The 15,283-nt window shown below is 36.2% G+C and overlaps 1 protein-coding gene across 6 annotated transcripts in view; it reads right to left on the reverse strand.

The window, feature by feature from the left end:
• LOC115216751 (rho GTPase-activating protein 21-A) overlaps positions 1-15,283 on the reverse strand; it is a 402,000-nt gene that overhangs the window by 247,677 nt on the left and 139,040 nt on the right. For 3 of the 6 annotated variants that reach the window (XM_036506765.1, XM_029786300.2, XM_036506764.1), the window contains exon 1: positions 6,793-8,900. The exons of 2 other annotated variants lie outside the window; for them this stretch is intronic. In XM_036506765.1, the coding sequence (XP_036362658.1) occupies positions 6,793-6,966 (174 nt within the window). In that variant the 5' untranslated portion in view covers positions 6,967-8,900. Of the gene's footprint in view, positions 1-6,792; positions 8,902-15,283 lie in introns of those variants that run through there. One more of the 6 variants, XM_036506763.1, reaches the window with a different exon arrangement.

Below are 15,283 nucleotides of genomic sequence, written 5' to 3' on the forward strand. Positions count from 1 at the left end.
AACTTTAATAACCATACAAGCCATTACATACACTGTAATAGCCTCCAAATTACTTAGAGTTCACGTTTTGTGGATTTGAACAGATTTGAGCTAAATCTCTCATAGGATATAACACTGGTCTATTACAGTTAACATTCACCAGATGATCTGGTTGTATTTAGAATACACTGTTTTGTCAAGAAACAAAATGAAACATATAGTGGGTTTGAACTGGTGTGACTTACTGGGAGGAGGCAGAGCAGTAAGTTATTTGTTTGACTATTGGGATTCGACAGACACACGTCTTGTCTAGAATAGGGAGGGAGGGGGAACAATTATTTCCATTCTTTCAGCTTACAGTAAATGAGTGGGTTGTCTCCCTTGCAGAGGTAACTGAGCGGCAGCACACACACACACACACACCCTGTAGTGACTCCTGCATGCATGCAATGCATATCTCGTAAGAAATATACAAAATGAATACAAATAAATTTGATTTTAATACAAATCTTCCATTTTCATCAAAGAAACCTCAGGAAAGAACTTACACACATGACTATATGCATTCTACTTCAGTTACATGTCTTTAACATTGCATATGTTGACTTTAAGTACCTGGTGTCCCTGAAGTATGAGTGTCTGTTTGTGTGTGTGTGTGTGTGTGTGTGTGTGTGAGTAAAGTCTCCCTCATGTTGGCATGTTCATTGATTTAAAGAGGGAGAAAAAAATTATTCTGACATGCCAAGTGCTGATGAATCTAATTTAAATGAAAACCTAGAAAGTATACAATAAGATACTTTTACATGGAATGTGGCATAAAGGAATCCAAACATTTCAGCAAATCTAATAGTACTACTAATAATAATGATAGAATTAAAGAGGCATATATTTAAGCTGGATGTGACCTGAGACGTTTGCAGGTTTCAATGTACTTAATCACATTTCCACAATCTTGTGAATCAGCAGATCCCAACTGTTTTTGGCACTACCGACTGGTTTCATGTAAGACAATTTTTTCTGCTGACTGGAAGATGTGTGGTGTTGGTCCTGCACATATACTATGGACAAGGAAATGCATAATATATGACTTAATTATTATATATAAAATACATATATTTTATATACACTGCAAAACACCCTGCAGACTGTGTTGGTCAATAAAAAAAGAGAAAAATTTCTAAAATTTCTTCTGTCTGTGCAGTCCAATACCAAATGATCTATGGCCGAATACTGGTCTGTAGCCTGGTGGTTGTGGACTCCTTCTGTAGAGTAATTACTTAACTCTTTTGTCACTATATTTCTATTGAGATGCTCTATTTCTTTCAATTAATTTTAAATATAGGGTGCTCAAAAAGTCTCTCAGCAGTAAGTATATTATTGCAAAGTAAATATTTATAAGATAGTATAAAACTGCAAAAGATTATATTAGACTTTACAAGACTTTAAAAAACTTTATAAGTGGTGGTGAAAGTGTTGTCCTTCATTTTCAATACATAAGTTGACTCTTCTGCACATATTTTGAAATACATCTTGGAGAATCAAGATGAAAAAACTTCACTGCAGAGAGACTTTCTGAACACCCTGTATAACAAAGAATTTAGTAAAATAACTTAGTTATCATTAAGCTAGTGTTAAAAACATAAAGTGTGACTAAGGTTTGTCAGAAGATTTTAATTTAGAACATTTGAAAACAAGACATTTGTACTAGAGACCCAGAGGTGGTTTCAGCTGGGTTAGTATCAAAAGAGTTAAATCTCAAACACTCTTTTCACTCAACTAATTCTATAATTAATTAATATTTTTCAGGGATAATCTAGTGTGATTTGGAAAGGTATGATGTAACACAGTTTGTGTGTAAGATAACACCAATGGTGTGAAGTGATACAGAATAGTTCAAGGTGACATAGTATGATGTAATAATGTAGCATAGAATGGTTTATGACATTACAGAATAGCACAAGGTAATACATTTCAGTACAACTTCCATACATAGATTGTGTAAGGTGCCACATTGGTTTAAAACACTAGTTCTCAAGCTATGTGTCACAGAACACTATTGTACTGTAGAACAATACTATACCACAAAACACTGCTGTACCTTTAGGAATATCTGTGTACTGTGGATTTTTAATGCCCTAGAAAATTTTTCTTAATGCATGAACATATTGACAAAAACATGTCATTCACAATTTTTCTTATATACATGTTTGTATATACAGGTCATCGTCAACTTATGACCACATTTAGTTCCAACTGACTGGTCATAAGTTGGTCTATAGGCCTACATAGCTTTGTTTTATATTTTTACATTCTTAAGGTACATTCTCAGGTAAAAGTCACACACAATATTTTATATTATACTATTATACAGGTGTTAGCCCAAAATTTCCAAGTCTCAAGCAGTCGTCTTATAAACAAATACAAGGTTACCTCAATATCTCTGCAACAGGATATTCATCCAACAGTTGAGAAAACCACTGTGGTGATTGATTACCAAACCTAGGGGAAGCATTTGTTAGCTAACATAATCTGTAGATGAGTAAATTTCTAAGAAATTAAAGCCATTACATTTCACTGGACTATTTACTATTGCTGACAGGAACTGGTGCACCAATCATTATAGAGTCGGTTATAAGTTGTATAGGTCACAAGTCAACGATGACCTGTATATCAACTAGCAGGACTGTGTCACAAATTAAGGGAATATGAAAAGAGGGAGGTCATGACATCTGCAAGAGATCATAGCAGATTATTACTTCCACCTGTCTAGCCCAGACCCCTTTGATTACTATCTATGGACCCCTTTGATTGCTATTCTAGTCTAGTGGAACCTCCATAGTCATTTGATGTTTAAAAACTAGTTTTATAGAAACTTCTTTCAAAATTCCTATTTTGTTTTTCACGTTATCTTTGATAGTTTGAATTGTGGAAAAAATAGAGAAAGAAACCTATTTTTTGCAATACATACTAATACACACATCTAAAGTAAAGTTTTTTCAGGAGTCCTTAAAATACTATTGAGAATCTTTAATTTATTATTTTTCTGCGTGGACTCCCCAAAAATCTTACATGGATCCCCTGGGGCCAAATAGGCCATGGTTGAGAACCACTGGTCAAGCCAATCAACAGTACTCGAAAACTTCTATGACTTGGGTACTACCTGACATAAAAGGGACAGACTGAAGATCACTTGGTGATGGACATTTCACAATGATCTGCCAGACAGCCAATACTATATGGATTGGATTTGCAAGTGTAACAGCCAACAGAACCAAGTAGAGGAAGCTTGCTGCCCAATGCGCTGAGCAGTGCAGGAAGAGCTAAAATATAATTAATAAAACAAGGAAAGCAATGGTTTTCTATATTTTTCTACATTTTAAAAGCAAATTTTATTTAAAGCAATTGTATTTTTTTAACTTTCTATGTAGGCCAGTAATTTAGTGTTTGATCTGTAATGTAATATAAAGTCAAACATATTAAGAACACAGATCAAAGATGACACAAAGAGTGTAATGTTACTGTGCAGCATGATTAAGAATGACGCAAAATGGATGAGGGAGTTGTTGTTGTTTAGCCATAGGCTAACTAATTGCACAAGCCTTTCAACTATAATCATTCTTTTTCTGAAATACAGCAAACCCACCATATTACTAGTCTTTTTTTTGGGGGGGGGGGGGAGATTTGGTTGCTATTTCCAGCAGGTTCATCAACCATATAGAGAAGTGGTTCTCAACTCAGGTCCATGTAAGATTTTGTTGTTGAAGTTTATCTGCCATAAATTTGTTATACTTCTACAATTCACAAAATATTTTAATAATTTTTTAAAATACAATTCCTGATAATAATTGATTATAAAAATATAATATCATCATCATCATCATCGTTTAACGTCCGCTTTCCATGCTAGCATGGGTTGGACGGTTCAACTGGGGTCTGGGAAGCCCGAAGACTGCACCAGGCCAGTCAGATCTGGCAGTTTTTCTACAGCTGGATGCCCTTCCTAATGCCATAATATGATTTTTTAAACACTGAATAGCTGTAGGGGCCCATCTGGAAAAAAATAAAACAACAGGAGGTAAAGGGGTCCATAGGTAAAAAAAAAAAAAAAATGTTTGAGAAACACTGACATGGAGGTTCCTTCATTAACTTGGAATGGAATTAGATGACATGGAATGGGGTGAGGCAATACCAAATAGTGAGTTTACATAGATTGCCCCAAAGTGGCATTGACATTTAGAAAACACAGATTTTTAAATTTTATTTTATTCCCTAAATCAAAATTATCCAAAAATCTCCATGGCCATTTTTAAAAAATAGTTTTGCTTTCCAACTTTGATCATGGCTCTTCTCAGTCAAGGTTGACTTGGAGCTAAATAACAACCTCTGCTGCTCTCTCACTCAATCACATTACAGAGTTCAGAATAGTTATAACATATGCAATGGATCTAATCTAAAGCAAGCAGATGGTTTATCATAATGCAATCCTATTGCTGCTCATGGTAACAATGATGATGCTCTGTATAATATAGATGCAACATGTATGTGTGTGTGTGTCTCTCTCTCTCTCCCTTTCTTTCTCTCTCTCTCTCTCTTTCTCTCTCTCTCTCTCTCTTTCTCTTTCTCACTATCATACAAGCAGTGGCTTTTATTTCCAGTATTCTGCAAGAACATGTCTGGTCAGAGGAAAATATTAACTTACAGGGAAAACAGGTGAGGGTTGGGAACAAAAGGGGGTATGTGGTTGGAAAAAAATCTGCCTCAAATAAACTCCATCCAATCAATGCAACCATGAAAAAGTGGACATTATATGATGATGAAGATGATGAGTGACCAGTCAATACATAACAGTAACCAGTCAATGTATAACAGTGACCAGTTAATATATAACTGATTGGTCTATATAACTGTTAATAGTGTATCAAATAATAGTGACCAGTCAACTGTGAAGTAACTAGTCAATATATAATAGTGGTCAGCCAACATCGACTGAGAGTGGTTCAATGTTGTAAGCAATGCATGACACACTATGTACCATGTCTGGAGTTATATGGGATGAGTTTGTCCACTAGATTTTGTTATGTGGTAGATTTAACATGTAATTCAAGTTTAACCTCACAACCTGGTCCTTTACTGCTGCAAACAATTAAATTAGAGCCCTATTACAGTCCTCACATATATCTTAAGCACACTGAACTGAAGATGTCAAAATCGACTGAACATAAGCCACATCAATCATGCTAATCTGGGTGTATCCCCTGCAAGCATCAAGGACCCTGCTCCACATCCCTTCACTTATTTAATATGAAAGCCTTTAATAAATTTGAGAAAAAAAAAAATCAAAATAAATGAGACGCCTGGACTTGCAGCTCCTACTGATCATTACTACGCTTTTCCCTAAAGGTGAGTAACCATGTAGCTTCTCTATAAGAATCTGCTTGCTCTTTCTTCCTCCTTTACTCTGGACCCTCATTTCCTCAAATAAATGCTGTTCCTCACTAGTTAGTGATCTTATTTCTTTAATGCCCTCAAGGGGCTAAACATAGAAGGGACAAACAAGGACAGACAAAGAGATTAAGTTGATTACATTGACCCCAGTGCGTAACTGGTACTTAATTTATCGACCCCGAAAGGATGAAAGGCAAAGTCGACCTCAGATCTTACTAACTCACTAGAGCTAGTGGAACAAAAAAAAAAAAAAGAAAAGAAAGCACCCAGTACACTCTGTAGAGTGGTTGGCATTAGGATAAGTATCCAACTGGAGAAACCAGGCTGCAGACGCTGGAGCATGATGCAATCCTTGGACCCATTGAATCCTGTCAAATAATCCAACCGATGCCAGCATGGAACATGGATGTTAAATAATGATGAGGGTGATATGCTCATGAAGGATGGTGCCTTGGTGAATATTGTGCAGCATTACATGTATGTTACTCCATTATAGGCGACATAATCAGGAGGCACTGCCACCTATCTTTCAGATAATTCTGAATCAAAGTGGGAAAATTTATCACTCTCGTACTGCTAGAAATAGTAGCCAAATCCCCATCAAAATTTTCTATACTGTTTTACAAAACAGGAAGGATACATTCAGTAATGTATTTTAGATATGCCATATCTAGTAAAATACTGTATGATCACAGCTGGAACATCTGTTCTTTTTTTATATATGTTAAGTTTGATCAGAACTGATCTGTAACTACAAAAAAAGCACAATAGCAAGAATTACTTAAAGTGGAATTAGATGTTTAGGGGAATTACATGTTGAGAGAGAGAGAAGAAAGAGAGGGGAGAGAGAGAAAAAGAGAGAAAGGAAAGGGAGGGAGGGAGAGAGGAGAGAGAAGGGAGAGAGGGAGAGACCCATAAAAATATTTACAGAGATAACTCCTTAATAACTCATTATATAAAGGTCATACAAAATAGATACAGACCACCTAACTATAAGGATATCCCTTAATAACTCAAAATAAAAAGTTCTGATAAATAAAGAACTCCTATTTATAGAGGTAACCCATCAATAATTTATGCAGAAGTCTCGTCAGAGACCCCCTATCTACAAAGGTAACTCCCTAATAACTCACAGAAGTTGATGCTATTTAATCCTGGGATAGGTCCGAGTGAACAGAACTGAGCAAAGATGCCCCAGCTTGGATCATACTATAATTTTCATAAAGACATCTTAGTTTGGTTTGAAAGAGATTTGGGTGCTATTTCTAACAGGTTGATTGGCCATGTTGATGCTACCTCATGGCTAATAAAGGTAGGAGCCAAAGTTTGTGAAATGACATAAAATACAAAAATAATAAAACAACCTACCGTAGTGTAGATGGTACTGATGGTGGTGGTACAGAGAGTACCAATTGTGGTACATTGCTCTATCACAGTGGTTGTCATTCCTGATCGACGAAAGGGCAATTTCTCCCGGCCCCAATTTCGGAGGAGCTGGATTTTCCTCGAGGGTTTGTCTGTGCTCAGTATAATCTTCAGCATCTTGCTTGCTAGAGATCACTGCCACTAAAGAGTACAGAGTGTAAGCCAGGTAGGAGCTGACCAAATTAACAATTAGCAGACCACTGATGAATACTGAAAAGTACTTGGGATGACATCTAGGAGAAGGACCAAGGTATAGCCACATTGCCAATTGCACATTGAAACTTCCTCTTCTAGCAGAAATTTATACCCACTTTCAATTTATTCTGGATTCTTCTGGAGATTTCCACTTTCTGTTTGGAAATATAGTTACAGTTTTAAGGATCTGTACGTCAGCTCTAGAGGGAGCTGCCTGTTACCACAAGATGTTTACCACTTCTCAGGAGGAGCAAGGGTGATGAAAGGTAAAGTGAAAATGTGGTGACTTCAACAATGTCCAGTTAGATTAAATTGGTGAATTGATACAGATTTCAGTAACAATTGTAAATGGAATGTTCTTTAATAGTAAGAATCTCTTGAACACAATGTACAGGAGTTCGAACCTGGGTATCAATTATGCTCTTATTCTCTCCAACACAACATACACGGTTTCAAACGTTATGTTTTCAACATTGATTATATCCAATATATTCCAGTTATTTTCTCAATTATCACAAGATATTTATATATACAACACACACACACACATATATATATATATATATAAAGAGTCTATCTCCTTTCACTTATAAACAGTCACTGGCTCTATTTTGGCAAGCTACATTTACATTTTCTGATAATTTGAAAATTTCACAAAAGTTTGTTTGATGCTGTCTTTCTTACAGTATTGAAAGTGAGAAGGAAGTGATAAAAATATACAAACGTAAGTTTCAGTTCAAAGAAAGATAATTTAGGTTATTTCTTTGAAAAACAGCAAAAGAAAGAAATATAGGTGAGTGGTAAAATAGAATAAAGAATAGATAAAATTTGTAGGTGGAAATGAAATACTGAGAATAGCTTTACAGAACTAAGTCACTTGTTAATATTTTCACTGAATTTGTTTGTGGGTAGGATTGTAGTTGTTTTTGTTGTCATATTCCTAGAAAGTGGAGAATAATAGGCTTAAAGGAGATAAAGAAAGAATAAATAGTTTAACAACGAGCCAAACAGGCTGCAGAGGAGCAAGTGTGAAGTAGATATGGTTAAATGACAACAGGGGAAAATGTCAAACACCTTACAAAATATGATGTACTTGATACAGCCAGTTCCAAATTTTGTTTGATTAAAAGTTTATAATGAACAAGGAGTAACGAATATCAATTGAAAAAAAAATTATCCCTCTACACTCACAGTTCAGTCCTTATATTTAACAAATAGATTTAAAAGGTAAAATCTAAAATCGAAACATCAGGATAAGGACTAAACTGAGTTGAATATTAAAGTATAGATATACATGTAGAGGGAGCAATCTGGAATGACTCTAAGTATATCTATGTGTGCATGTGTGTATAATTCCGATTTCAGGTTCTGGGAGATCTCCACACTAAATCTGATATAATTTGATGCTGTTGTTGTTATTATTATACTGTAAATATTGATAATAATTGTAAATTATATAAATTATTTAACAAATTCCATTGAAGTCACAGAAAACAGGTGAAGTCATCAAAAAATTCCAGTGAAGATAAATAGAAATATCCAAATATATAATGAAAAATCATGTAATATATAATAATAATAATATGTTGTATATGTATAGATATATATGTATAGATATATATGTATAGTTATATATGTATATGTGCACGTTTTTAAGTTTTTGGGTATATTGGCTTTTCTTTTGTTTTTTTTCTTTAAGGAATTAAAAGTACATTGATTGTTTGTTTGTTTTGTTATTAGGCCAGCTGAGAAGAGGTGGACAAGGTGGCGTTGTGATGGTATTAGAGGGTTCCTCCTAGATCCTCCTGGCTGCATGCACGTCTGGTAACGTTGGCAGCCACCAACAAACTAATATGGTTGATATTCACTTGTGAAGAAGGGCAGCAGATATAAGTGGATATGAGATGGGGGAGGGGCAGAGAGAGAGAGAGAGAGACAGACAGAGAGAGACTACAGGTAGAAATGAAAAGAAAAAGGAAGACAAGGAATGTGGGGTGAGTAGGAGGAAAACTAGAAGAAAAAGGAAAAGATGAGAGAGAGAGATAAGGAAGGAGAGAGAGAGATGAAGGAAATGAGGTGAAAAAGAAGAAAGGAGTCAGAGAGAAAGGAAGTTAAGAATTTATACATCAAACACCCATACACACACATACATACACATGTACACACAGTCCACACAGTCAATTGCACAAATTTTCAGGTAATTACCTGGCAGTTCCCTCACTACACCACCAGCACCTATCCCATCACCCTCTACCACTCCTCCTTGCTGAGTTGCTGTTGATGATGATGGTGGTGGTGGTGGTGGTTGCAGCAGTGACAGTGATGATGGAGCTATGAAAGCATTCTGGTAGGAGAGGAAGGGAGGGAGAGAGAGAGAGAGAGAGAGAAAGAGAGAGAGAGAGTACAGCTGGCATTCCATCATCCAAGAAAGGTAACAAGCATTACAGAGATTGTGATGAAGCTCATCCTGTTTCTCTTACTCTCTGTTTATGTTTTTATATATATATATATATATATATATATATATATATATATATATAATGTATATATGTATATCTACATACATGTATGTATGTATATATGTATATCTACATACACACACACAGGTAGCAGCAGTCCTCATGTTCAAGAACTGTCTCTTTCTCACACACACTCCTGACAACAATAACAGCATCAACAACAGTTGTAGTTTGGTTGCTATAACAAAGGTATCATTAGGGAAGAGGGTGGCCCCTTTTTCTAAACAACATTCCCTAGTTTCTATCCCCACCTCTCCCTTAAGCTACTTCTATACCTTCATTCCAATAAACCTCACAATCCAGCAGACATCCCAGCTTTTACACACCAGGGTTGTTGTTGTTGTTTTGGGGATGGCAAAGGGGGAGAAATTGATATGCAAACAATGTTTTGGGGTAAATACTGGGGTTCACAGAAAGAAGAGAATATAGGCAAAGAGGAAGAGGGATAGCTATCCAGCCAACCAGTAACTTTCTCCCCTCAAATATTGGAAAGTCAGATGAAAAAAAAAAAAAAATAGATATTAGCTTTCTTCCCCAGGTGAAAAATAGGGGTTGCTAAAGATTTTCCCTGCCATGATCTTTCTTCTCTCTAGCAAGAAATAGGGGTCACTAAAAATCTTCATTACAATGACCTCTCTACTCTCTTGTAAAAAATTAGGGTAACTAAAGATCTCCACTACCATGATCTCTACCCTCTGGTGAGAAATAGGGGTCACTAAAGACCTCCCCTACCATCATCACTCTACTTTTAGTTAGAAATGAGGGTTACTAACGATCACTTCCTCTATCATTGGTGATGTAAATCGCATCTCTCTCTCACCACACACACATAAGCACTGAGATGTACTTCTGCTTCCCCAACTCCCAGCTCTCCATGTGATTATGTTGATGATGATGACAAGCCTTGTTTAACTATCTTCTATTTAAATCACACCAGAATGTTATCGAGTTCCAGTAACCAAAGGCCTGATACCTTTTAACCCTTTAGAATTCAGATTAGTTTGTCAAATGTATTGCTTTTTTATTCGCATTGTTTTGAATTAACCATGCATTATCTTGTAGCTTTGAGATTTCGATTATGGTATTGTTTACTAGACTGTATTTGGCTAATTTGAATATAAAACAAATAAGAATATTTTGGTTGGATATGGCTGGTTGAAATGCCAAAGGGTTAAACATGCTTTTGCCAACTTCTCAGGACTGACTGACTGACTGACCACTAACCCACACTCAACAGTTGTTACATGGAACCTTTCTCTCCTCTCTATCTTCTAAAGCAAGGCTTCTCAGCATTTTTTTGCCTTTTGACCCCTTTGATTACTATTTTATTCTGGTGAACCCCTATAGCCATTCAATGTTTAAAAACTAGCTTTATAGATACTTCTTTCAAAATTCCTATTTTGTTTTTCACACATTAACTTGTGTAGGTTGAACTATGTAAAATGTCAGAGAAAACAAACCTCATTTTTTGCAATACATACCAATACATACATCTAAAGCAAAATTTTTTCAGGGACCCTTAAAATACTATTGTCAATCCCTAATTTACTGTTTTGTTACGTGGACCCCCAAAAATCTTATATGAATCACTGTCCTAAAGGCTTGTTTGAATATTTCCTCAACCTGCATGAAATAGCAGCCAAATATCACTCAAATCATACGCTATAATGTAGTTCTAGGTATAATATTGCTGAAAAAAAAATGGAATGGTTAGAGTTGGAATGCTGTTAACCAGAATCCACTGAATCAGGGTTGATTAGGTCAGAGACCAAGGGTTTAAACAACAGCAGTGACATTAGGTGATCAAACATGGGTCATATGTTTGCAGTATGTTGTAGATGATGTTGCTGTCAACACAATAGAGCCAATTTGTATTATAAATACCTAAGAGACTCACTAATTCAAAAGGAAATAATACAAAGTGCTCCCTCTCAAACTGAACATTGATTATAACAGTATCCTGAAACAGTAGTAGTAGCAGCAGCAGCAATAATAATAATGATAATGATAATGATGATAATAATAATAATAATAATAATAATAATAATAATGGGAAGTGTTATCATGTGCATGTTTTGTCTTGGTATAAAAAGAAGGGCTGCAGCAAATATTCTGCTCAATACCACACATCTGCTTGTCAATTGTTTGACCTTAACCAGTTGAGCATGTCCCTTAGTGGTGAGCAATATGTGCATCTCTAATCCTGAGCAGAAGTAGTAGCGGAGCATCAGAGCCATGTGCTGAGAGGAATTTTTTGGAGTTTGAATAATTCACCTCTGGAAACATGGGTGTTTTGTTCAACATCCTTAAACAATCCTTATTCAAGGATTATTTGAGCAGGATGGGCTACTCAGCCTGAAGGAAATTCTAACTGGGCCCCTCCTGCAAGGTCATGCACTGTTTATCTTGATATGAGATCACCATGTTGCACACATATGGTTGTAATACATGTACCTGGTCTACCCTAATTAGAAGGGTAGTCATAATGGGTATACTGGGCTTTGTATATTTGTACCGCGGCATCATTTGATGGCATGTGCTGCTCTTTCACTCAACAACAACAATAATAATAACAATAGCATTGCTACCAAACATTACATAGGAATGGTTGAAGAATATTTCAAAAGCTGTTAGTATAACAACACTTCCTTTTTCCATATGAAGTAAAAAGAAACATCACAGCTCTTTCAAGTTACATATGGTAATTGAAAGACAAAAATTAACAATTTCATCAACTATTGGGATATACTGAACTAAAGAAAACTCTATACTAATGGCCTGAAGACTTGCACCTGCATGTTATGGAAAAATGTTCATTTCAAATAAAATCATGGTCTCAAATCATTACTTAAAGAGGTCTGAAATTTTCTTCAATGAGACCATATTAAGAAATTGTTCCTTGATCATTATAATTCAACAAAGGAATCCAATTAAATTTACAACATATTACTGCTGACTTGTCTATGCATGGGTGTGCATACATGTAAGCCAACTTTCTTTTCTATTGCAATCTACTTAGCATATATTCAAAAAGAAATTCACGTGAGACTACAGATAAAAAGCACTTAAATAAAAGCAAAGAAGAAATCTTCTTTGCAATCATATCCGTTGAATGCTGCATCTGGCATAGAACTTAGAATCATGAAAATATTGTGGTATTTATCTATTATATATAACAAATCTAATCACTATAAACAATGCATTGAGTACTCTCAGTTTTGCTTGTAAAACCACATATAAATTATTATTATTATTATTATTATTATTATTAAGGTGGCAAACTGGCAGAATTGTTAGCATGCCAGGTGAAATGCTTAGTAGTATTTCACCTGTCTTCTTGTCCTATGTTTAAATTCTGCCATGGTTGGCTTAGCCTTTCATCCTTTCGGGGTCATTAAAATAAGTACCAGTTGAGTACAGGGATTGATATAATCAATTATACCCCTCCCCAAAATTTCAGGTCTTGTGCCACAATTTGAATCCATTATTTTGATTATTATTTGTGTGTGTGTGTGTGTGTGTGCATGTATATATGTTCATTCATTCACTTGAGCATGTTTTCCGATGCTAGTAACGGTTAGATGAGGGAATTCTTTGAAACAGAGTTCATAAGCTGGGTGTTCTTCCTGTCACTAACTGTCACTTGTTCTTTTCAAGTAATATTTCTTTTTCTTTTTCCTCAGAGGCATTCAAAAGTGCAGTGCATATGGCCATGATTTCAACAAGCATGTAGACATGATCACTGTCTTAAGTACATTGACAAGTGTCAAATATCAATATTCATGCACGTTCACACACTGACACACACAATAAGCTTTCCCAGTTCCCATCAGTTAAATTCACTTGCCTAACGTGCCACACAGTGGGACTGAACCCCAAAACCATATGGTTGTGAAGCAAACTTCTTCACAATAAAGCCATGCCTACAACTGTATGTATGTATGTATGTATGTATGTATGTATGTATGTATGTATGCATGCACCACCACTTGATTGGTGTTGGGGTGTTGATGTCCCTGTAACGTAGTGGATCAGTAAAAGACACCAATAGAATGAAAACCAGGTTTAAAACAGGGGTCAATATATTCAACTACAATTCCTCAAAGCAGTGCCCCAGCATGGCTGCAGACTAATGACTGAAACAAGTAAAAGACAAACGATGTATATATACATATATATATCTATGTGTATTTTTTTCTTGGTGTTTGTCACCCACTACCAACTGACAACTAATGTTGGTTTGTTTACATCCCCATAACTTAGTGGTCTGGCATAAGAGACTGATAAAGTAAATACCAGGCTTATAAATAAAAATACTGGGGTCAATTCATTCTTTAAGGTGGTGCCCCAGCATGGCCACAGTTTGACTGAAACAGTAAAAGATAAACCATTACTGAAAGATATGCACTGGGGTCAATTTGTGTGACTAAAACCCTTCAATGTGGTGCCCCAGCATGGCCACAGTCCAATAAGTGAGACAAGGTAATGAATGCAAAAGCTGTGGATACGTGAAAGTCATTGTCTAACTGTAACTTCTGAGGATTGTGACACAGAGTAGAGTATACAACTATAGATTCTGAATTGTAACATTAGAGCAACAGAGTTATGAAATACCTTCTTATACATCAAAATAGTTCTATAGAAGTAGTTTAATGTGTTAATTATTATTTAATTAGTAATAATGATGCTGGAGCTAGTAGAGCTGAACATTTGTTGTAATGTTTTACTGTAATGAGATACTGGTGTCTGTCTGTCTGCTGCTTCTTCATGGTCCATCATGTTGGGTTTCCCTCTCCACTATGGCCAGTATATAGAACAGTCTAGGCTATGTACCCATGCTTCTACACTCACAATAAACCCCTACATGTCAGAGTGTGCAGTGAGGGCCTCAATAAAACAAATGTATGGAATATCTGGGAAACACTGTATTTGGAAAATACTCAATATAAAGAAAAAGATGTTCAGCTTGAACATAAACTGTAAGTGGACACCTGTAAGGAAAGTACGAACCAGATGGGAATTCCAGAGGATTGACATACCTGGGTGGACGGAATGGATTTAGATGTTAGTGGGGATCCTGAGGGAGCGAGGAGAGGTAGGTGTGTTTATTGGTTTGGGTGGAGGTGCTATACTGCTTGGCAAAGCTAAGGAGCAGCTGCTGTTGTAGTAGCATTAGAAAAGGAAATGTGAGAAGTCTGTGCGTTTGCAGAATAAAGATGGGTAGTGGTGGTGATGGTGTGTGTTGGCGAGTGAACTCTTACTAATTCAGCCAAATAGCTATCTTTCGGATGTTTGTGTAGCAGCAACAGCACTGTTTCAGTTGAGGGTGCAGTGCTCCACTGTGAACCTCACTTGAGCCTTGAAGGTCAGCAGAGTAAAGGGATGACATACTGAGTTCTTTACTATACTACTACTATACACTGTACATATACTGGACTCTGTCAGTTATGATGACGAGCACCCCAGGTGATCTGATCAATGGAACAGTCTGCTCATGAAATTAACATAGCCCTCCATAAGCACAACTACCCTTAACATAGTTCTCAGATTCAGTGTCACACAGAACGTGACAAGGCTGGTCCACTGAAATGCAGGTACTCCTCATTTTTGCCAGCTGAGTGGACAAGAGCAATGGGAATAAAATGTCTTATGTAAGAACACGATGCACCACCTAGAATCGAACTCACAACCTTTTGAGCATGAGCTATAAACACCCTAAC

The sequence above is a fragment of the Octopus sinensis genome, linkage group LG10, assembly GCF_006345805.1.
Source record: "Octopus sinensis linkage group LG10, ASM634580v1, whole genome shotgun sequence".
NCBI lineage: Eukaryota > Metazoa > Mollusca > Cephalopoda > Octopoda > Octopodidae > Octopus > Octopus sinensis.